Below are 24,886 nucleotides of genomic sequence, written 5' to 3'. Positions count from 1 at the left end.
TTTAAAATAATCATGAAAACCCACTATCATTAATAATGCTCAATTCCTCCTCTTAGTACAAAAATCTTCACGCAATGGTGAAGTGTCTTGAGACAGTTTTTTATGCTAATAGGCACCTTCAATGCAAGTTGGGTGTTTTTTTGCAATGAGCTAGTCAGTCAGCACAATCCCTTTAATAACTTCAGATGACAGTCTCTGAGATGTATTTACCCAGATGTGTGTCATTCCATTTCCTTTGAAGCCTATGGATACAAGCCCTTTTGCAAGCAACTGCAATTTCCTCAATTAAATCAAGTGATTAACCATTCCTTGACAACTGTAAGTAACTCTTGCCCAACCAACCAAGAAATATTCTCATGAATAAGTGCAGCCCAATTGAGATTAGATTATTAAACTCATGTGATTTTTAATTACCGGTAACCAAGATAAGGTCACCTCTAAAACTCTGAAGTCTCAAGCTTCTGATACAATTACACTGTCCTTAGGCATTAGGAACTCAAATCGATAAACTAAAACTAAAGAAGACATTCTGATTCAGATTATGTTCAGATTATAGAGTCACAAAAACTTTCCATCTATTTTTTTCCTTTTCAAATGGTTTTTTTTCATGTCTAGTTCCTTTTCTGGATCAATTAACAACTATTGGGAAAGTGACCCAACTTCTGATTGACCCCACTTCCTGTTAAACAGAGGGTTACCCATCATGCAGTGTTTATCCAATGATGTCATACAATGCACACCAGCAGGTGACCAATGATTCTGCATTCCATAACTCATGGTAACACAAGGGAAAAAAAAAATTCTGCAGCCAATTGGCAAAGATCCCCACTGGGATGCCGTTTTGCCTACAATCTCTGTCAGGCTCATTCACTTTTTATCCTCAACCTTTAATAAATGATAACATCCACTCTCAGTGCAAAATACTGCAACCACTGGCCATCTGATGAGGGAGTATTTAACATGACTTGGGCTACTTATTACACCGGAATCTACCGGGCTAGACCACTATATGAAATAAAGAAAATGAAGGACACCCTGATACTGAGAGCGAGAGAGGCAGACGGAGAGCAAGAGGGAGAGAGAGAGCGTCCTAATTGCTAATTGAAGTCTTTTGTCCTGCTTTTCTGTGGCTGCCATGATTTTTAAGATTTGACTCACTTACCAGCAGGAGCGCACGGGAGCATTGCTCCGGCTAAAAAAAAAGCAGGGAATTTAAATGACTGTAATGGGGATTGAACAGCGGTGGCAGCTGTGCATATAAAACACAGCAGGGATTTCAGGGAAGCAAGTCTTGGGGTGGCGGGGGGGGGGGGTGACGGGGAGCATTATGGGAAAGCGCATCCACGAGTCACATTCGCACGTCGTCAGATCTACCAAGTTCTGGTCTCCTGGGAGTTTGGCATCATCATCATTGATGGAATGGAATGCAGAGAAGCTGAAGCTTGGGGGCCCTAGATCTGGGGAAGCAAGTTAAGCCGAGAATTGGGGAAGCAAAAGTCATGGCTAGGATGGCCAAGGCTGTGGAAGCTGGGACATCCGGGGGTGGAGAAGTGGGGGGGGGGGGGGGGGGGGGGCGGGGCGGGTGCATGGAAGCCTGAGCCAGGTCACCAATAGTTCATTAGACACTCTTTCTTCATACTTGATTACTTGATTCCAATTTAGGTGGCTAAAAGTGCAAAAAAAACTTAATTGCTTTATTTCTGGTAAGTCAGTAACTAGTTTTACACTGGTAAAATACATGATGCTGACTATTTCTTTATTTGTTGATCATTATATTTTATGATAATTAGTGAGTGCAACCGTGCGATACTCTGTCATTATTATTAAATTATACAACACTCTCAATTATACAAGGCCAAATACAACATGGCGCTCACCAAGGACAGGTCTCGCAAGATCTTCTTGTCGTCGTTTTTGCTGAGCTGCTGTACCTAAAAAAATTAGCTGCTTACCAGCAGTCCATCTTTGAGAATTGCTGCCATTGGGAAAGATGGAGATAACATTTTACCTCATGATTCAGGGTGAAAACTAGATTCTCACCAATTTTCCAAGTAGTTTCTTTTGCAATGTCGCCTGAAATGTTGGTGCTGTATGCCAGAAGGGGATTTTTAAAATAATTATAAATTTAAAAAAAACAGACATACAGCACGGTAACAGGCCATTTCGGCCCACAAGTCCGTGCCGCCCAATTTACACCCCATTAACCTTCACCCCTGGTACATATTTGAACAGTGGAAGGAAACCGGAGTCCCTGGAGAAAGCCCACACAGACACAGGGAGAAGGTGCAAAACTCCTGACAGACAGCACGAGACTCGAACCGTGGTCTGGTCCCAATCACTGGTGCTGTAAATAGCTGTGCTAACTGCTACGCCACCCATTTCATAGAAAGTATCTTGTATTTCAAGAACAGATGACACACTTCTGACCTATAATGTTCAGCTATTTTCTGTCATGATTTTCTGTCACTGAATTGGTAAATGCATTAAAAATTGAGGTTACAATAAAAAGACAAATACTATTGAAATTTTAAGGCAGGTTGCGACGTGATACCTTCTGTTGCAATAGAGCACGGGAGGGATTGATATTTATTCAGTTGTTTATTAAGTGTGCTGATTGAGGTAACAGTGAGACAGAAACAGAGATGACATATCCATGCAGCTAAGTGAAATTGCGCCAAAATAGACATTTGAGGATGAAATTGCCATTGTCCTCTCATCAACAAATAGTAAAAATTAAGGAGAAAAATTGGGTCCTGGTAATTAAAAAAAAATCACTGAATTTGATTGACAAAAATCAATATATCAAAAGTATCAACATGCCAATAAATCAGTGCAAAATCAAAAAATAACTTTGACATTTTGATCAGTATATATATTGGACTAACTAAGAGTAATTACATAGAATGGATGGTCTTGGTGTTTTGGCTGCTTTCTCCTAACTGGGGTCTAAAATGTATAGCTCACTGAACTGCAGACCAATTGCACGTTGCATCTGACCTCCTGCTCCACTGCTGGAATTGCCAATGAGACCAGCTGTGCATCAGTGCCTTGGTGGAGGGATCAAACATTCTATATCTGGTCCTTAAACGCCAAGTTTTCATGCCATGACCATAGACATTTGAATGATGCTGAAGATTATTTTTCAAAGGGGTTCTTCTTCTTCTTTGGCTTGGCTTCACGGACGAAGATTTATGGAGGGGGTAAATGTCCACGTCAGCTGCAGGCTCGTTTGTGGCTGACAAGTCCGATGCGGGACAGGCAGACACGGTTGCAGCGGTTGCAAGGGAAAATTGGTTGGTTGGGGTTGGGTGTTGGGTTTTTCCTCCTTTGCCTTTTGTCAGTGAGGTGGACTCTGCGGTCTTCTTCAAAGGAGGTTGCTGCCCGCCAAACTGTGAGGCGTCAAGATGCACGGTTTGAGGCGATATCAGCCCACTGGTGGTGGTCAATGTGGCAGGCACCAAGAGATTTCTTTAGGCAGTCCTCGTACCTTTTCTTTGGTGCACCTCTGTCACGGTGGCCAGTGGAGAGCTCACCATATAACACGATCTTGGGAAGGCGATGGTCCTCCATTCTGGAGACGTGACCCACCCAGCGCAGCTGGATCTTCAGCAGCGTGGACTCGATGCTGTCGACCTCTGCCATCTCGAGTACTTCGACGTTAGGAATGAAAGCGCTCCAATGAATGTTGAGGATGGAGCGAAGACAACGCTGGTGGAAGCGTTCTAGGAGCCGTAGGTGATGCCGGTAGAGGACCCATGATTCGGAGCCGAACAGGAGTGTGGGTATGACAACGGGTCTGTATACGCTTCACTTACTATATAGAGCCACAGCTTACAATCAATGGCCAGTAGACTCAATAGTCCCCAGGTGAACCTGAGGTAAGGTGGGAAAACCTGGATTTATATTGGGGCAGGGGCAGAGACAAAGGAGGGGCCAGCCATCTAAACTACACACAGTCAGTGAATTCCTGTTCACTGCATTACATTTGCCCAATCTATTCTTCTCATGATTTTGTACACCTCTATGAGATCACCCCTCATCTTCCTTCACTCCAAGGAATAAAGCTTCATTCTGCTCATCCTGTCCGTAAAGATGAGCCAACTGAGTCCTGACAACATGTTCATTAAAAAAAAAGGGGTGATAAATCAGAACATGGAAGGGAAATCGAAAACATGTCTGAAAGGTATACTAACAACAACCTTCCACTCAATGTTACCAAAACTAAGGAACTGATTGTTGACTTCAGAAAGGGAACATTGGGGATCAAAAGTGGAGGGAGAAAGAAAATTTAAATTCCTCAGAGTCATCATCTTTCCTGGATCCAACACACTACTGAAAGCACATCAGTGCTTCTACTTCCTCAGCAGTTTGTGGAAGTTTAGTATGGCATCAGAAACCTTGGCAAACTTCTACAGATGTGCGCTGGAAAGCGTGTTGACCGGTTGCAACATGGCCTGGTATGGGGACACCAATACCTCGGCAAAAGGTAGTGGACATAGCCCAGAACATCACAGGTAAGACTCTCCCCACCACTGAGAAAATCTATATGGAACACTACTATCGAAGACCAGCAGCAAACATCAAAGATCCACACCACCCAGGTCATTCACTGTTCTCACTGTTGCTACCAGGAAAGGAGTATAGGTGCTACAAGACTTGGCCCAATAGGTTCAGAAATAGTTACTACCCCAACACAATCAGATTCTTAAAAAACAAACTCAATTAAAGATGCATTTAAGGATACCTACTTTGCATATTTTTTATTACTGATTTTTTTTTACTGTAATTGACAGTCAGTCTGTTTACATTTCTTTCTTGGTTTACATTTTTCTCTTCTATATACGGAAATTTTCCTGAGTAAATTTTTTTGCACTACTGTCAATTGTGAAATGCTGCCTAGTCCGCAGGAAAATGAGCCTCAGGATTGTACGCGATGTGATGTATGCACTCTGACAACAAATCTAAATTTTGAATTTTGAAATCTTCTCTACACTTTCTAGTTTGACAACATTTTTCCAAAAGCACAGTGACCAAAATTGAACACAGTTCACCAACATTTTAGACAACTACAATGTGGCCTTCCAACTTCTAAACAATATTCTGAATGATGAAGGCCATTGTGCTGAAGTGTTTTTGACTATCTATCTGTGATCTAAATCATTGATATAGATGACAAACAGCAATGGGCCCAACACCGAACCCAGAGGTCACAGGCCTCCAGTCTGAAAATCAATCTTCCATCATCACCCTCTGCTTTATCCCATTAAGCCATGTTTCTATATAACCCCCTATCTCTCCTTGGATCACATTCAATGTTACTTGAATGATAATGCAAGCCAGGGAGGTTCTGCAGGGTATCTAAAAATTTCCCAATGATAAACTTGGAACACAGAAGGCTGCAAAAAGTGACAAAACTAGCCAAGTCATCCATTAATGACACCTACATGAAATGCTGCCTCAAGAAGGCAGTCATCATAAGGGATCCCCATCACCCAAAGAACCACTGAACATTACAGCACAGAAGCAGGCCCTTTGGCCCTTCTAGTCTGTGGCAAACACTTGTCATAATCTTCTCACTACTCTCTTTGGGAAGATGGTATAGAAGCCTGAAGACCAGCACATCTAGGGTCAAGATCAGCTTTGATCCAACAGCTATCAGGCGCTTGACCCTCCCATATTCTCCTAACATAAACTATTTTGGGACCTCAAAGTGATCTGTTCACACTATTGAAACCATTTTTTTTGCACTAACTTCAATTGTGAAAATGTATCTACCTACCCTTTTATATTTATCATTTCTTTTACATTCTTGGAAAGTTGTGCTAATTCAATGTTACTGGTGTAGGTGATGCATCTTGCATACATGCTTTGCTGAACAAATTTTAGAATTTAAAATCCAAAAGATTTTATAACTGAAAACAAGTTCAACATCTCTTAGATTGATTACCTCCCAATTCAACTGAAATGTGCAAAAAAACAAAAATTGTAATTAAAGAAACTTATTAAAAATCAGTCTCTTAAAATCTAGTTTCTCTTTCTGATACGTTTAACTTCCAAGCTCAAACTTGAAAAAGGTAACTGTTACCTTGCTTTGAATTTCTGATCGAGCCTGGATCTGGCCTATTGCCTAGATTCACTGGCCAGACTTCAACATCCTCGGATTTACTTTATCTGATTGAGAAGCACCTAACAACTTCACCCTCTACAGCAAGAGGAGCCCTACAAAGCTGAACAGGCTCCTTCAGACAAGTAGACCACTGAATACTCGTAAAACTATGCTCTCATAACATCGTGATAGATGCATTTAAATACAATTCAAATAGACTTAAAAATAACAATTTTAAAAAGATAGCTAAATGTGCAAATAAATTTCAAACTAAAATTAAACGTGCAGTAAAATAAGTGAATCGTGCTTGCTTATGTGCATGGGTGTGGATATAACATTCATATGAATGGGATTACCGTTTTGACACCAGCCAGCCCTGGCAAAAAACTGAAGGCTCAGGTGCAGAAAGCCCTGTCTCCTCTCTCCATCAAGACCTTGCGTGCTTGCATGCAAGCAGAAGGAATAATGCACCAGTAATCAGTCTGCTACATATGATGACTCTTTTACAAATAAAATAATATTTCCATCCCACACACATTGTTGCTATTAGAATGGTGAACTTAACACCAATTCAATATCAATTCAGATTCAGCATTTATGAAAATATTTATGGAGTCAATGAGAAACATATCCCTCTCTCCTCCCCACCCCTCCCCTCACCTCTATTAAATAATTTGGCCCTGGAAATGGATACTTCAGTATAAAAATTCAAAGAACATGCTTTTCCAATGATAGCTATATGTTCAGTGTAATGTAGGGCTGAGCTATCCAAATCAGGAGGTCATTGGGTTTTGATCCCTGGTTTATCCCAAGTTTGTGAAATGCTACAATGCATTTGCTTACCATTGTTTCTAAATTCTTTCTGAGCCAAATACAGATGGAGATACAAGTATTTTATCTACCAATATACTCTTCAATTTTAACTTCTCTCTGATTCTGCACAGGGCAGTAAAAATTCAAACGTGTGGTTAGTGGACTGTGCACATTGGGAAACATAATTTGACTCATTTTATTTTTGTAATAGTATTTTCATACATAGTGAAATGTCAGTGCAGGGAAATAACTGTTCCATTTGTGTCACTGTCCCTCCCACAGATGCATGATAAACAGGCCATTAATTGGACACACTAATCTGATTAATCCCAATGACACAAGTGATAGTAATCTGACTTTTCATTTTTCTCTTTCTACTTTTACAAAGCTCTGTAAAAAGTTCCTCTTTAACTAAACTTAATTTTCTGTCCAAATACATCTTCGTGGTTTAGTGTTAAACTTGGTTTGAAAATTTGCACAAATGCAAATTCTGAGATTCTTAATTTTTGACACCAGATAGCTAAATCAGTCATAATCTGGGGGCCTCGGATCAATATGAATTTCTTTGAGATCACTAGTTACACACCCCGTACTACTCTCACAGTCAATATTTGGTCTAACATCAGAGGTTAAAAAATTTTCCGAATCATTTATGCATTGCAGAGAGCTTTCAAGTATAACTTTATGAGGAATCAATCTTATTCTTAAAATTTAACTCTGTACTTTTAGAGATCTGTTCCAATAAAGGACATACCTTGCACAATGGATGCAAAGACTGCGAAGTACAATAAGGGCAAACAAAAAAGATCATTAGCCTCCATTTTGGTAAAAGGATAGAAAATGAAAGGGTGAGATTAAAATTAATAATACTTCAACTGATATGTAAATGATCCAGCCTTTCTTACTCTTCCATTCCACTTGCGTCCAGCAATTAGGAAGTTACTTTTCTGTTGTCATGACCCTATTTTGCTGCCAATTCCTGCTTCAGAGGCAAATGATTCTTCTTCTGAACATCATTTTACTTAGATGATGGCTCCCAACCCATCCCCTCAGGGGTCCTACCCCACAATCACACCGCAAACCAACTCAGGAATGGTGTCTGGATTTGTAGCATCCAAGAAGCTAGTTTCCACAACCCCACCCCCCAACAAAAGGGTCTTCCAATCATGTCAGAAAGCAAAGTGAATTAAATTTTGTATTGTACTAAGTAGTGAATGCCTCACCTCAGTCAGCTGGAACTTTTAAATCACCTAGCAAAACAAAAGCATCAACCTCCAAAGGAAATAATAAAACTGAGTCACCAATTCCAAGAGTTAGTTGGTATTAAAAGCAAGACCAATGAGCATAAAATCAATTGTTAAATCAAAGGAAATACAAATATTTTACAATTCAAGAATGTAGCAAAATCCAGTAAGTTAAATGCTTTGTCTATCTATCACCCATCCAGGCCTTGTCCTCTTCTCATTGCTACTATCAGGAAGGAGGTTCAGGAGCCTGAAGGCAAACACCCAGTGGTACAAAAACGGCTTCTCCCCCTCTACCAGCAGATTTCCAAATGGACAATGAACTACAGACATTACCTCATTTTTTTTCTTCTTATGCAGTAATTTATTTATTTTTTAAGATGTAATTTATAGTGATCTTTGCACCTGTAATGCTGCAGTAAAACAACAAGTTTCGTGACACATGTTCACGGCAATAAATTCTGATTCTGAAGTGCTGGTGATGACCTTTTTAGAGATTGAAATACTTAGTGAGTGCTTGGGACCCATCATTTATTATGACAGTTACGGAACTAATTGATTAGGAGGCTATAACTAATGATCCATACATAAAGATTTGCTTTTAGGTTCCGATAAATAACTATGCTTATATACCCTGACATTTAAATAACTGCAAAATCCAGCCTAGACTTTTTTTTTGTAGGCAGGATTTTTTTAAAATGTTTGTTGTGTTGGTTTTTTTGTTTCAAATATCACATCCTATATCGATTTGTGCATTAACCATGAAATAGTTTTAGATGGTGGCAGAATGGCTAAATTCTACATGAATTTGATTTAAACACAAGTTTGAAACACATAAATTATTTCATCATTACATACTGACTTTCAGAACTGCGCCATATAAGAATCGAATGCTCGAACTTGAAGAGCATTCACAAAAATTGCCAAACAATCCTGCTGTGCATTAACGTAAGATACACTAGATTCCTTCTACCTCCAAGTAGAAAAATAAAATTGGTGCTTCCACTGCATTATGTGCATGTTTGTTTATACATACTATTGCTTGTCATATCATGGAACACATTACAAAACACTTCAGGCTGACAAAGGGCTTTTGAAGTTTATTTATAGCAGTCACATACAGCAACTTAACAGCCAACAAGACCCCACAAGCAACAGTGATCATAGCATTGCATTTTAGCAGAAGTGAGGATAAGTGTGGGTTAAAATACCATGAGGGTACCCCTGCATTCAACTAGTGTAATGGGATATCTTACATCTAACTGGAAAGCAGACAGGGCTGAAATGTTCCTCTGAAAGACAACAAGCATCTACAGGAATGGACACCCCATCACTGGAATTATGTGTCAAATGACATACTCATGTCCTGGAGTAGAACTTGAATGTGCAACCTTCTTGACTTAAAGACAAAAGTGCTCATGTTATGTACAGTTATCCTTGCATATGACACAAACAAGCTTAACCTATTTTCTCCAATGTTATAAATAAATATACATATAAACCAACATTTGGCTTATCTAGTATATTTCATGTCTGTTCATTCTGCTGAAAGATATGACGACACTTTAATATCACTCACTGTTTGCAATTGATGAGCTTGATATTAAAAAAGTGAATGTATGTCATTGTATTTTTTAAAAAAATGCTCTTAAGTAGTGAAAATTAGTACTCGGTTTTTAGGTAATTGGTTTTGTTCGACAACTGAAATTCAAAATAAGATTCTTTGGAATAAATCAAACAAAGGCAGAATCTATCCAGCTCATTGTTTCTCTGAAGTGCTATCAAATTAGCCTTACTTATCTGCAACATAAACATAGAATTTGCAGTTTTAAATCCCAGAAACTGATTTATTTACGTCATGATGTTTAAATGAACCTGATAATTCTGTTAAAGCTTTCGATGGCATTTGAGCATTGACACACAGCATCAAAGTTCAATTTTCTCTATTTTGTTAGGTTTCCAATTTCAGTCATCTCACTAAGCATAAAATTGGCAAGCAAATATGACAAGTCAGAGGGAGACTTATCTATACATATCTCTAATCGTTATCATGCATAACCTCACACATGCAAGGGAGATTGAAAACTTGGCTGAATGGTGCACCAACTCAATCCTGCACTCAATGTGACCAAAACTAAGGAACTGATTGTTGACTTCAGGAAGGGAAAGCCAGAGGTATTCAATCCAGTGATCATTGGGGGGGGAATCAGAGATAGAGAGCGTAAGCAAATTTAAGTTCTTGGGTGTCCCTATCTTGGAGAATCTTTCCTTGACTCAATATATTAATGGAGGGGGGGGGGGGATGACTGGTATCCATTAAACACCTACTATTGTAATTTCCGAGAATGAGAAGCTACCATGTGGAAAACAACATGTTTAAAGCTTCCTTGGCATATCTTCAGTATTATACCTGTCATAAACAAATAATCCTTAGAGACAATATCTGTACTCAATTAGTAGAACATCACATACCCACAGAAATACCTTGTTGATAAGACTGCAGGATTTTGCAGTGGGCTATAGTGTTCAGTAGAGTTCTTACCTAGTCATGCCAATTTGGAGATATGTTTCACTCCCTTACTTTTTAATTGGCAGATATTGATGCAAACTCAGAATAGCAAGAACTATACTGAACTACAGCCTTTTCCCATATTCAATGAAACTAGCTGGTATGATTGGCCTCTTTCAGTCTGCTATATAAAGGTATATAATATCATGCATATGAAAATATAAATTCATTTAAAGCCTATACCTATGAAAACCAAAATAAATGGGTTATGGTCATTTATATATACTTCTTACCTTTGAGGAATACTTCCAAGCATTTTCAGAAAACTGAACTTCACCTGTTATTTTTTTTTATTCATTATGGATTTACATTTTAAAATCAGGGAGAACAGGATCTAATTGTAATCTAAATTCTGAAATACAAATTTATTCATCTTCAATTGCTCAATTTGTACATGTAGATAAATAGCTGCTCCATAATGCTAGGCCCCCAATGCATCCAGCAGACACTCACTTATCCTGAGCAGTTTTGTAATTTCTTAATTTTAGTAGCAACATGAAAGGAGATTTAGATGGGAAAATGATCTAGTTGAGACGTGTCATTAATTATTACAACAACCAGACACAGCAAATTATAATAGGCATATATAATGAAGTCATTGAAAAAGGTTTTCAAATATAGTGTGGATAAAAATAGTTGATTACAAAAAAAAAATCATCGAATTGAGAGAAACCATGTGAAGCAACTAGCTGTTCACAAAATCCATTAAATTTTTATTTAATGTTAAATCTTTAAAGTCACCACTATGAATCCTTTCCCTCTTATTATTAAATCAAACTAGAAAAAAAAAGAACCACCACCTCTGTTTTAAAGCCCACAAAGCACACAAGGATTTTTATTTCCTGGAGATTTTTTTATTTATTTTCTGTACTAGCAGTAACTCAAGGCACCAACTATAAGCTACTTGGCCAAGACCCTAGACTCTTTAGTAGGAGCTACAGGGAAGGGCTCTCAGCGGCCGTGCCTCACCTCTGGGTGCTGTAATCACAGGCCGATGATGATGTGTAAATGCCGTTCGAGGGGAGGTGGTCTGCGAAGGCGTGGGACTGCTGAAACCAGACTTCTCTGACTTCTTTAAGGTAGTAGGCGATGGCATTCCTGGCAAGAATGATTGATAAGTGCAATTTTAATAATGCTAGGTCATGAAACGACAGCCTGTGCAATGTGGAGGGGGAGGGTAAGGGGTGCAAAAGCAGCATGAGTGAGGGAAAGAGAGAACAGGGTAGGGAAGAGATTGTAGACAGAAAGAGTTAGGCAGCGCAAAGCATTCTGCATCATTCACGTTCTCTGGTGCCTCAGCATGTTTACTTAGCAACTTCAAACAACATTCCTTGTCAGGTTAATAATAGAGAAAGAGTATGCATGCAAGAAAATGTTTTCAAGGATGAACTACATTCATAAACCATGCTCCTGTAGCTAAACTAAACCTGCAAAAGAATTCCGTTGGATTTTGAGACTGAAAATGCCAGAAGTGTCAAACTTCCTTGAGCTTTAAAGGACTCATAGAACATGTATTTAACACCATATACAAGGAAATTGAACAGCCATTTGGGAAATAGCCAAAGTATTCTGCTGGGGAGTAAGTAGGCCTCATAGACCATGATTGGCAGGCTACAATTTGGTAACAGAAGTCAGGTCATGAGTGAAATGGTTTTTGTGCCTTGTAGATGAATGTTCAAAATACTAATTAAATAGTTAAGTCCAGTTAAGTACTAGAAAATACAAGTAGTCTAAATTTGTACAAACTCTTTCCTCCCAAAATGGTTTTTGTTTTGTGGGCACTTACTTTTGAGGAACTTGAGTGTTACCCATATCCAACTGAGCTGGAAATACAATCACATACACAACAATGTTATGGCACACCACTAAGCTTCAAATATCCTCAGGACAGACATACTCTGCTGGGTTGATATGTTGCTAAGATGCCAGGGTCTCTGAGTCACACCATTTCTATAGAGCGTTGTTATGCACTATATATCACCAAGCCAGATGCAATCTGTTGTTGTGATGTGTTACTAGGCTCCAAGCAGCCCCACGTGAGACACTACACTGTTGATGTGACATGTTGCTAGGATCCACGTAATATCAAGCCAAACACATTGTACTGCTCTGGCAGAGCACAGGAATCCCAATGATCCCTCATCAGACACTCACTTATTGCTGTGACAAACCTCGAGTTAGTTTGCTCCTGCAATTTCCTTAGACATAATTTAACTGACGTGGTATAGAAACATCTATGCAACAAAAGATAAATAATAAAGCTACATTAAACTCATCTTAGCTGTTTTTATTAATAGTCCAGCTTTCATCCTTTCAGAGAATTAACACAGAACATGTTGCATTTCACTTTAAAAACTCGTTGTTTCAGTGTAATTGGTAAACAATTCAATATTTGTAAAAAAAAATTACTTGACTGCACATCTGTAGACTTCTGTTGCGTGACCTTTGAGTTTGTGAGGTCACTAAAGAAATAGGTTTCCGGATCTGAAAGAAACAAGCAGCACAGAGGAATGGAGCAAATTTATATATAGATAAATATATATGTCTATTGCTTAAGTAATGCAAATGATAATAAATGTGCTTCAAATAAATCTTTAAGAGGAGTTTGACACTTTGGCATCTTGTATGCTTATTAAACTTTTATCCAATTATTAAACAAATCATGCAAAAAAAATCCACTGCTGACTGCCTTGCTTGATGAGTCAAGTAGATTTAAAGTCTAATTGGTGTCCAATATTCACAAACAGTGAATTAAAGATTCTTTTTGTGCAGTTGAACTAACTTTACCTCAAATTTCAAGACGTTAAATACTTTAAATATTTTAGCATTTTCTGAAGGCAGCAAAGGGCAGGGGTCTCTATCAGTCAGAACAGTGTCACACCAATTCCTGATCATAATTAATACAAGATCAGTCCAGAAATTAAAAAAAAACACATACAACTTTGAAAGACGTTTACCTAATTTCACACAGAAGGAATCATTTGAAGTTTTAAAAACTGTACAAATTACAATCCTTGACAAATAGTAATATGCAGCTGGCTCAAACTAATTTATGATTCAGTCCTTCATTGTTGAAGCTTGCAGGATTCCCTTAGACTTTTAATTATCCAAGTGATTAAGTATTAACAAGTGGAATTTGAGAAGTATCTTAAGTAATAAAATAATGAAGGCTGATATTTTATTCTCAAAATATGAGCACCAAGTTATATTAACATCTAGAAATCCCAAATGCAAGCTATTTATCCAAATACAAGATTTAACCAGAATTTAAGGAAAAGTTTCTGACAACAAACAGGAAAATAACAGAGTAGAATCAATGTGTTATGATTAATGGTCAGTTACAACATTACCACATCTAACAGATAATTGACAGTATTATAAAATTCTGCTGCCATATTCTGTGAAAATCATTTCCCAACAAAAGATGTGCACAAACAGAAGGATAAAAAGAAATAACTCTCTTCCTCCATTGGGGCCAAACATCTGTAGCCTTTTGAAATTCTGTTCTTTTTAATTTTTATTCTCATAGTTGTTCAATCAAATAGTTGCTGCAGATATGTGCCCAAATTGAACAAGTGTTCAGAGTGGGGAAAAAAATTTAGGCCTTAGTAATGAAAATATATTTGCCTCACAAAATATATTTTCAGCCAACCTGCACCCATCTAAACAAATAATTTTTCCTTTGTCAGGAGTTTTGGATAACTGCACAACTAAATTCATTATTAACATCAAAATATTACATTTCATCAAATCTGTTATCATTATCCATTGGCACATCTGAAGTTACGGCTCCATTTGCTTACTTTCGTTCAGAAGTAATTATTCAAACATCCAGCTTATTATAAGAACCTAAATCAATATAATGCCTTCAACACATTAAACCCACTCATTTAAAGGAGCTTTTAATTTTACACTTGTTCATAAATGAAGCTATTAGGAGAATCAAAAGTGTGATTAAAGAGTAGATTTTAAGAAGCATCTTGTAAATGAAGAGAGAGACTAAATTTCCAATTCCAGGACCGAAGCAGCTGAAATTACAGCTGCCAGTGGTGATTCAAGGATGCGCAGAACTAACTTTGAGAACTCACTGAGGCCAATTAATCCCTTTCTCACTTACATCACCTAACTCAACAGAGCCTCTTCACTGAATTGTGAATTGTCAGACTGCTATCAAGAAATTTAGTGTTTATTTTACTTTAGAAGTCACAATATATTTATACATATATCAATCTCATTTTTTATGTGGATGTATCTCCTGGTGATAGTTGCAACAATGGAAATACTTCATTAATTCAAATGTTTTGGACATGCCAGAGCCTTGAGAAATACTGGAATGAAGCATTTAAAACTTTTTCTGTACTTTTTAAAGTTTATTTTAACCCAAATCCTTTAACTGCCTTGCTTGATATTGTTGGAGAGAGTGGCATAACTCTAAAGGCATCTGATTTGCATGTATATTAACTTTTACTTCTCTTATGGCTAGGGGGCAGTGTTGCTCAGATGGAAGGACGTTGCTCCACCTACTCACGCTCAATGGCTATGTGACATAATGTCATGTTTACATTTAGAGAAGATTAGATGCTCAATTTCTGATTTGAATTTAAATTTTCAAACACAGTGGGGACCTTTTATGAATTATTTTCAGAATCTTTGATTTGATATGAATGCGGAATGTTGACTAATAAGGTAATTTATTACTTTGATTAGGAATTCTTTTTTTCTTACCTTGCTAAACAGCTTTGTTTTTGGTAGTGGGTTTTGATTTTTTTTTAATATATAATTTGTTAAATTGAAAATTGGAGATTTTAACTTTCCACACATTGACTGGGACACCCATACTGTAAAAAGGCTGAATGTCAAATGTGCTCAGGAAATTTTTCTAAATCCATATATGGTAGAACCGACTAGATGGAGGCAGTACTAGATCTCCTATAAGGGAACAGGATAGATCAGGTGTCAGAAGTTTTTGTTGGGGAACACTTTGGATCTAGTGATACTATTAGTTTTAGGTTAATTATGGAGAAGGATAGGGTTGGCCTAAGGTTGAGATTCTTGATTGGAACAAGGCTAATTTTGAGGAGATGCAAAAGGATTTAGAAGGTATGGATTGGGATTATTTATTTTTTGGGAAGGATGCAACAGATAAATGGAAGATATTCAAAGGGGAAATTTTGAGAGTACAGAGTTGATATGTCCCTGTGAGTAAGGCCTTTAACAAGGTTCTGCATAAGAGGTTAGTTAGGAAGGTTCAATTATTAGGTATTAATGTTGAAGTGGTGAAATGGATTCAACAATGGTTGGATGGGAGATGCCAGAGAGTAGTGGTGGAAAATTGTTTGTAAACTTGGAGGATGATGACTAGTGGAGTGCATCAGGGATCAGTACTGGGTCCACTGTTGTTTGTCATATATATTAACGATCTGGATGATAGGGTGGTAAATTGGATTACTAAGTGTGCAAATAATACTAAGATTGGTGGTAGTGTGGACAACGAGGAAGTTTTTCAAAGCTTGCTGTGGGATATAGGCCAGTTGGAAGAGTGGGCTGAAAGATGACAGATGGAGTTTAATACTGTTAAGTGTAAGGTGCTACATTTTGGTAGGACTATTCAGCAAAGGTCATATTTGTTCAATGGTCGACAATTGAGGTGTGCAGTAGAATTATGGAACATAATTCCCTGAAAATGGAGTTCACATGTAGATAGGGTTATGAAGAAAGCTTTTGGTATATTGGCCTTCATAAATCAGAGTACTGAGTACAGGAGTTGGGATGTCATGTTGAAATTTTATAGGGCATTGGTAAGGCCGATTTGGAATATTGTATGCAGTTTTTGGTCACTGAATTATAGGAAGGACATCAACAAAATGTAGAGAATGCAGAAAAGATTTACAAGAATGTTGCCTGTGTTTCAGGGTTTGACCTATAGGGCAAGGTTAAACAGGTTAGGACTTTACTCCCTGGAGCATAAAAGATTGAGGGGTGATTTGATAGAGGTATTTAAAATTATGAGGGGGACAGATAGAGTAAATGTGGATTGGCTTTTTTTCATGGAGATTGGGGGAGATTCAAACAGGGGGACATGGATTGAGATTGAAGGGGGAACAGTATAGGGGAAAAATGAAGGGGAATTTCTTCACTTAGAGGGTGGTGGGAGTATGGAATAAGCTTCCGGCCAAAGTGGTAGATGTGGGCTCGATTTTAATATTTAAGTAAAAGTTGGATTGATGTATGGATGATGGAGGTATGGAAGGTTATGGGGTGGGTGCAGCTCATTGCGACTAGATGGGAGAAGCTGTTTGGCATGTTTCTGTGCTGTAATTGTTATATGGTTATATATACACATGAGAATGTGGGGTATCCTGGATGAACTGGTATGATCTAAATGTAATGTATTTTCTTTTTACTTTTAATAAGTATTCTATATCTTCTGTATTTTTTCAATTTGGAACTTCAATTTCAATAAAAAAGTTGAAAAAGAAAAGGATGTCACAAATATTATTCTACATGCTTCCCTTGGCCAATATTCTCATTACATCAGCTGTGCAGGAGAAATTAGACTCACTAAAAGTGGGGAATGAGGCAAAATAAAAACAAACTCAACTGCACACCGACTAATGTTATATCTTGAAGTAAAAAACAAAATTCTGCAGACACCGTGGTTGAAGTAAAAACATAAAGCTGGAGAAACTCAGCAGGTCAAGCAGTGTCCTTTATATAACAAAGGTAAAAAATACATAACCAACGTTTCGGCTTGAGTCCTTTATGAAGATGCCTTGATGAAGGTCTCTTGATGAAGGGCTGAAGGCCAAAATGCCAGTATTGTATTTTTACCTTTGCTATATAAAGGACACCTGCTGAGATTCTCCAGATCTGTGTTTTTATTTTTAATATTATATCTTGTTGGGAACACTGAAAGTAAGCTAGTAAAGCTTCTGGATTTCTGATAATGTGTTTGCTGAAATTTTTATTGGCTAAGCCTTTCTGTTAAATTGATGTACTTTAGAATCATTTCGAACGATATGACACTAAAGAAATGCAAAGGAGAATCTATCCAGGGAAGCAGGAAAAAAAGGCTCTTCAACCTTTATCGAAAAAAACACCTTTGAGGTATAATATCAACAACACAGAAATTAAAAACAGGAGTAAGTCTCTCATCCATTGTTGACATGGCTGATTATTTAAATCTCAAATCTACATGCTGCCTATCGAGACAATTCTTCATCTCCTTATTTAAGGAAGGATGTTAACGTACAAGAAAGAGATCAGAGAGGTTTATTAGTCTGATTCTGGAACTTTAGTCTTAAAAACACAGAAATGCTGGAGGAACTCAACAGGTTCGCATTGTCCATAGGAGGTAAAGATATATAACTGGCATTTTCTTCACCACGAGCAAGGGCTAAGGCCCAATATGTCGGTTATATAACTTTACCTTTTATGCAGCATGTTTTGTTTTTACTACAATCACAGTGTCTGCAAACTTTTGTACTTGTCCTATGCCATCTATCCATTTCTAAGCTAAAAATAATGAACATTTCTTACTTTACCACTTTTTAAGGGAGTTCCAAAATAGCATGATCGTCTGACAGAAAAAAAAAATCACCATATTTTAAATGGATTTTCTACTTTGTAATCTAATGAAAAGTTTGTAAAATTAAACCAAAGCATCAAATATTTAAATAGTCCTTTGAGATAATTAGATGAAGTTAATCAGGGCTGGAGACTGGTCAGGCCACAGTTCTTACATAAACACAAATTTAAGAGTTTTAATAAAATACCCTGAGGCATCAATCAAATTTTCAAAACACTAAGCCAAAAATTGAGAAATTGGCAGGATGACCAAATGTTTGGTGAAAAAAAATAGGTTTGAAAAAAGGGAGATATGTTCAAATATTTGACGGAGGAGGTGTGGCAGCAGAGACATGGTCAACAATGACTGGGGCATTTAGATTCAGGGAGGAAAAAGCTCAAGCTTCACAATGAAGGATACTTCTAAGGTGGCAGAATATCCATTGGGTATGGACTAGTGGACTAATAATGATCATGGGAATGGCACGAACAGGTTCTAGTCATTTGTAGATGGAGTGAAGAGGGTCATAATTCCCAGGAAAGAACAAGACAGAATGTGATGAAGTGGAGATTCCACAGTAAGGATATATGGAGGATGAAGTGAAAACGCATATAACATTTGTATTGGCACAAGTAGTGGGAAACATCCTTATCAGAAAATTACAGAACGTTCAGTAAAAATGGTCAAAATTTTTTTTGAAAGCAAGCTGACCTGCAAATTTAAGTTACTGAGGGACATTTTTCTGAATTTTACTTCTGAAATTTTGTGCTCGTCAGAGATCAGAAGGCTCTTGGCTCAGACTGTCCCTTACAGGAAACAGAACCTGAATAGTTGACTCTAGACAGAGAGCAGGCTGTGTAAATTCTTAAGCTTGGTTTCTTCTCATTGTTCAACATTTATACAGAGAGACTGATTATCACAATTGTTGCAACCATATTGGAAATATGCTGCAAGTGAGTTAAATGTTCAGCAACAAATTGGAAAAGAAACACAGCGACTCAGCTTGTTCAAGCAGCTTGAAAGTGCATCTACGAAATGCCATGATAACCTCATTGCTAAAGCTGGACAAAACAAAATGAAGACAATAATACTGACAGACTCCTTATAAAGGAACTAGTGTTAGTAGAAGTTTTATCCTGTCTAAGTATCCAACAAAATGGCATATATTGAAAAAATAACTATAATAAATAACTTACCTTAGAGATATTTAAAGACCTTTTTAAAATAGGAGCTAACCTCTCTTAGGGATATGGTATAACCCATACAGTACCTCAAATCTTTCTTAATAAGATTTCAAATGAGCAGTTTGTTTCAATCCAAGAAATGGAAATTTATAAATCATAAAGCCAGCCAATGCTCTGCTCAGTGATCTGTGGCACAACATTAAAACACAACTTAAATCTGATGCAAGCTTGTCAACACAAATCCAAATCAAGTCCAGGGTCTTGAAATCCTTTTGATACCAGAATTGGATTCGAACCCAACACAAATTGCTGGATCCCGGCAGGTTTGCGGCAGATAGCCAGGTTCTAATCAAAATACTGAGCCATGTTGCATTTTTTTTACAAAGAGCTGGCTTGATCTGATCTGACCAAACCTAAGCCAGGCCAATGGACTTCAATTTTTTTTTTAAATATCATGTCAACACAAATGGTCAGGTCCCATTCAGTCACTGAATGATGGACTGTAACTATTTTTAATTTTCATGCAAATGAGGGTGACATGGTTAGCATAGCGCTGTTACAGTGGCAGCAATCAGGACCAGGGTTCGAATCTATGCTGTCTGTAAGGAGTTTGTACATTCTCCCCGTGTCTGCGTGGGTTTTCCTTGGGGGCTCTGGTTTCCTCCCACTTTTAAAAAATGGGGATTGTAGGTCAATTGGGTGTAATTGGATGGCATGGGCTCGTGGGCCGAATGGGCGCATTATAATAAGAACAAAATAAAATACTGCAGCTGCTGAAAACTTAGTAAATACTCAGCAAGTCACGCAGAATACTCACTCTACTGATGTCAATAGACCTGTATGTATACCCAGTATTTGCTGTTTATATCAAATAATTCAATTTTGTGTGCAGAATAACTTGTCATCATGGACTCATTCATTGGATAGCAGGTCTAAAATGGGGCAGGATATGAGGGCTGAATCTCCAATGCAAATGCTGTGAAATATCTGGAAAAGGGTGTCTTCCATTCGAGCCCACAGGAAGTCAATGCATGGAAATGTTTGATGAACCTCCTTGATAAATTTGGTGTGTGTGTGTGTAGATATTCCAGACCTTGGCACCGATCAGCAAAATCTGGGCCAAAATGCTTGGCATCCAGAATGGACAAACCAAACTCATGAGTCTCACAGTCAATGAAGGATGTATATCTTTTGACTACAGTGAAAGACCTGCGTGACTTAGCAATGGAAATTTCCAACTCTATTCGACTCCAATAAAATAAACAACACTAGAAATTAAAAGCTGTAATTGCTGAACCTCCAAATTAGCAGCTTTATGAAAATTTACTCTGTCGCTGCACTTTGTTGATTTCTGCAATAAGAATTATATTAATTGCTGCCACTCAGGGATTTTCACACTTGGAATGAGGAATATCATAAATTGAGAACACAACAGAAATCTAAATTTAGTGAGTAAGTATGTCCAGATGATTTTCCCCCAAATGAACAATCAGCATCTACAATAACATTTTATTTGTTTAACATTCAGTCTTTGGTCTTAAAGAATTAAAATTGCAAAATGGCAGGAGTTTGTCAAGGTCTGAAGGAAACTTAACAAAATGTCACCACAATTTACGGATTTCCAGAGCTCAAATTGCTCATCAAACTATGGAATGTGATCAACTTCCCAACCATTTGTTCATATTACATTCTCTACTGCCATTGCCATTCATTTACCGAATAGGCAAAAAGAAGAACCCATGACTTGTAATGCTTTAAATTTCATCTTTATTTTTGCTCTCAAACACAAAACAGCACTGAACAAACAATGGAGGAACTCAACAGGTCAGCACATCCACAGGTTGAAATGGTCAGTCAATGGTTTGGGTCACGATCCTTTATTAAGACTGAAGTGAGAAAGAAGGGGTGATATTATGAAGGGGAAGAAGCTGGGGAGGAGGCAAGAGTTGAGAGGATATTGGAAAGTGGGAGAGGTAGAAAGACAGATGATTAATGGGGGGGGGGGAGGGGAGCGTGGCAGGATTTAGGGAGAAAAGAACAGGAGTAGGCAGAGATGGAAACAGTGCAACCAGTTTGAGATGGGGCTGGATTAACTAACATGAGAAAAAAAATACATGTTAAGGCTGTCTAGGAGGAATATAATGTTAATAAAATAGATTAATATCATTAGGTTTTAAGGCAGGAGGAATATAATGTGTTGTTTCGCTAGTTTAGGTTTGGCCTCATCCCAGGGAGTGGATGAGGAATTAAGCAATGTTCTTCAAACTTTTCTTTGCAACTGAATATAGGTGTTATCAAGTGGCCAGTATTAGAAATTGAGGAAACCTGTGTGAATAATGCAAGAAGCACATTGGGTCCAGTGACAAGTGTAAATTCTGGAGACACTGTGGTTGAAGCAAAAACACAAAATGCTGGAGAAGTGACTCAACTATTTATTTAACAATAATATTAATTTATGTTAATCTCTGTATAGAAGTCCTGTGCATAGGTATCATTTGTCTGTGTGTTATGTCCTTATGTATGTTTGAAGGTGTGGCACCAAGGACTGGAAAACACTGTTTTGTTGGGTTGTATTTGTACAACTGGATGATAAATATTTTTGCGCAGTCTTGCTAGTATTTTATTTCCACAGGATTACTGCCTCATGAACCTGGCAGGTTGATGGTTCAACTCCATTGTATGTTCAGTAAATCAAAGAATTACACCTTCACATTTCTTCCACTGTTTTTAAACTTGCCATTAAAATCAACAACAAACAGGCATGATGAAACTCACTCAATCTTTCAAACTAACAATAACCTTTCTTTGTAACTGAATATATGTGTTAGCACGTGGCCAGTATCAGAAATTGAGGAAACCTGTGTGAATAATGCAGAAAGCACATTGGGTCCAGTAACGAGTGTAAATCACAAAATTCTGTAGACACCGTGGTTGAAGTAAAAACACAAAAGCTGGAGAAGCTCAGCAGGTCAAACAGTGGCCTGTATGTAAGCTTATACTTTGATGAAAGGCTTATGCCCAAAACGTCGGTTCTGTATCTTTACCTTTGGTACATAAAGGACACTGTTGACCTGCTGAGATTCTCCAGCATTTTGTGTTTTTACTTGGGTCCAGTGATCTAACTCGATTAACTTTCAATATTCAAGATTCTTTTAATTCATGGAATAAAACAGATATAATATTACAGAGAAGTGTATTTAGTCTGCCATAAGGCAGACAACTATTCACCATTAGCAGAAATTGCCCAGTGCTCTATACAATCAGAGAAGGAGAAGCAACAAAAAAAAGAGTCCCTTCAGACTCACGGAGTTCCCGTTGATTCTCCTCCAATAGCCTCTGCTGCCACACAGACATTCAAACCATTGCCAACCTGAGCTGCAGATCCAAATCTTTGACATGATCAGGAAGCCTTCAGTACCCAAAGGCCCTCAGGAATCCCTCCCACTCTTGGTGCCCACTAGCATCCCGATTCCGTCACCTGGTTCTTCCTGCCAGTCTAAAGCAGACCTCAGCCTGGTATGAATTCTTTGACCACAAGTCACAGCAGCCCTCAGCCAGCATGGATTCCTCTAGTCGCCAAAAGTCCATCGCTTGGGTGATCTTCAGCTGCACGCTCCTCACTGGTATGCCACTGTGGTCACCATCCTGTAGATAGTCTCCTCTGCTTCTCCTTCTCAAATGCGGTGTGAGGGGGAGGGGGTGTTCTCCCCATTTTCTGGTGCCCTGCACCAGTTCTCTTTTTCCCTGGAGTCTGAAACGTCTTAAGGCAGCTGCCAGCCTACGTGGCACCATCTTGGGTACAGACCAAAGTGAGTCCCATTGACTCTCCAGCATTACCACTGGCTCAACTGGAATGGAGTTAGAATTCATTCTCAGGGGATAAAGAACCTGAAAATTTTATGATAGTTGTGGAGAAAGATGGGACTGATTCACAAGTTCAGATCCTAAAATGAGGCACAGCTGATTTTGGAGCAATTGGTCAGGAATTGCAGAAATTGATTGGGAGAGGACTTTTATGGGCATGTGAACAGCTGGAAACTGAGACATTTTTAAAGTCTGATAGCAAGGGTTCAAGAATAGCACATTCCTGTAAGGGTGAAGGACAAGGCTGGCAGGTTTAGGGAACCGGAGCGATGAGGGATATTGAGGCTCCTTTGAGGAAAATGGAGGCATATGCTAGATTTACGAACATCCCAAGAGTACGCTTAAGAGGGAAATCAGAAGAGCAAAAACAGGACACAAGATAGAGGTGGGAGGCAGGATAAAGAAAAATCCTAAGAAATGCAACAGATGTATTAAGAGTAAAAGAGTGGCCTGGGTGAGAATCAGTCCCATTAAGGATCAACAAGGTCTTTGTGCATCGATCCACGTGAGATGGGTGGGATTTTATATAATATTTCTCATCAATCTTTACTTTGGAGAAGATTATGGAAACCAAGGAATTAAAGGAAATGAGTTGTGAGGTTCAGGGCTAATTATGAAGTACCATGGAGGTATTGGAAGCCTTAGAGTTTATTAAAGTTGGCAACTCCTCAGGGCCAGATGGAAGATGATCCTTGGAAGAAATTCCAGAGATATGTCATCTTTAGCCTCAGGTGAAGTGCAATAAGATTGGAAGGTGGCTATTATACCATTATTTTTTTAGAAAGAGTGGCAGGGACAAGCGAATGAACTGCAGCCTAGTGAGTATGATTGTCAGTGTTAGTTGTAGGGTATTCTAAACTAAAGGATCTACCAGCATTTCGATAGTCAGGGCCTGATTAGGGAAGTCACCATTGTTTCATGTGTGGGCTCACCAAATCCCAATGGAATTTGGAGAAAGAGTGCGTCATCTGCCAATGCAGTCATGTGGTCAGCCTGTCAACCATTTTCTGTGCCACCTGTGACAGAGTCTGCAGGTCTTACATTAACCCTTTCGGCCACTTGAGAACTTACAGAACTGGATTGAAGCAGATTATCTTTGACTCGAAGGAACTCTTACGGTCAGAAATTATGTTATATTGTGAATGAAATTTACCCTGTCTTGAAAATTCATTCACTTGCCTCAATGGAACTTGGAATGCTTTTCCAGGTTTAAATGTTAAAGGGTAGTAATAGGGATTTAAAAAAATACAGTTTTAGGATGAGCTGTGATATCTAGTCTAGTGTGATCAGTGATATCTGTTGAGATGAATATTCAGGCAATTTATTTGATGACAGAACCATAGAACATTGCAGCACAGAAAACAGGCCATTCGGCCCTCCTAGTCTGTGCTGAAACATAATTCTGCTATTCCTACTCACCTGACCCATTCCATAACCTCTCCCATCCATGTTCAATTTACTCTTAAAACTTACGAGTGAGCCCACATTTACTATGTCAGATAGCAGCTCGTGCCACACTCCCAGCACTCTCTGAACAAA

General features: G+C 38.3%; 1 protein-coding gene across 50 annotated transcripts in view; it reads right to left on the bottom strand.

The window, feature by feature from the left end:
* The window catches only part of nfia (nuclear factor I/A), a 607,739-nt gene that overhangs the window by 137,274 nt on the left and 445,579 nt on the right, over window positions 1-24,886 (bottom strand). For 43 of the 50 annotated variants that reach the window (XR_011357787.1, XR_011357794.1, XR_011357786.1 and 40 more), the window contains 2 exons: window positions 13,142-13,216; window positions 11,702-11,830 (listed from right to left, as the gene is read on the bottom strand). The exons of 2 other annotated variants lie outside the window; for them this stretch is intronic. Coding sequence is in view for 19 of the 48 variants with exons in the window: in XM_069938538.1 (XP_069794639.1) it covers window positions 11,702-11,830; window positions 13,142-13,216 (204 nt within the window). In the remaining 29 variants the exon portion in view is untranslated. The remainder of the gene's footprint in view (window positions 1-11,701; window positions 11,831-13,141; window positions 13,217-24,886) is intronic. 5 more of the 50 variants (XM_069938543.1, XM_069938542.1, XM_069938531.1 and 2 more) reach the window with 2 other exon arrangements.

The sequence above is a fragment of the Narcine bancroftii genome, chromosome 5 (genome assembly GCF_036971445.1).
Source record: "Narcine bancroftii isolate sNarBan1 chromosome 5, sNarBan1.hap1, whole genome shotgun sequence".
In the NCBI taxonomy this organism is placed as follows: domain Eukaryota; kingdom Metazoa; phylum Chordata; class Chondrichthyes; order Torpediniformes; family Narcinidae; genus Narcine; species Narcine bancroftii.
Note: the sequence above shows the minus strand (reverse complement) of the source record. Positions and strands in the feature narration are given on the sequence as shown.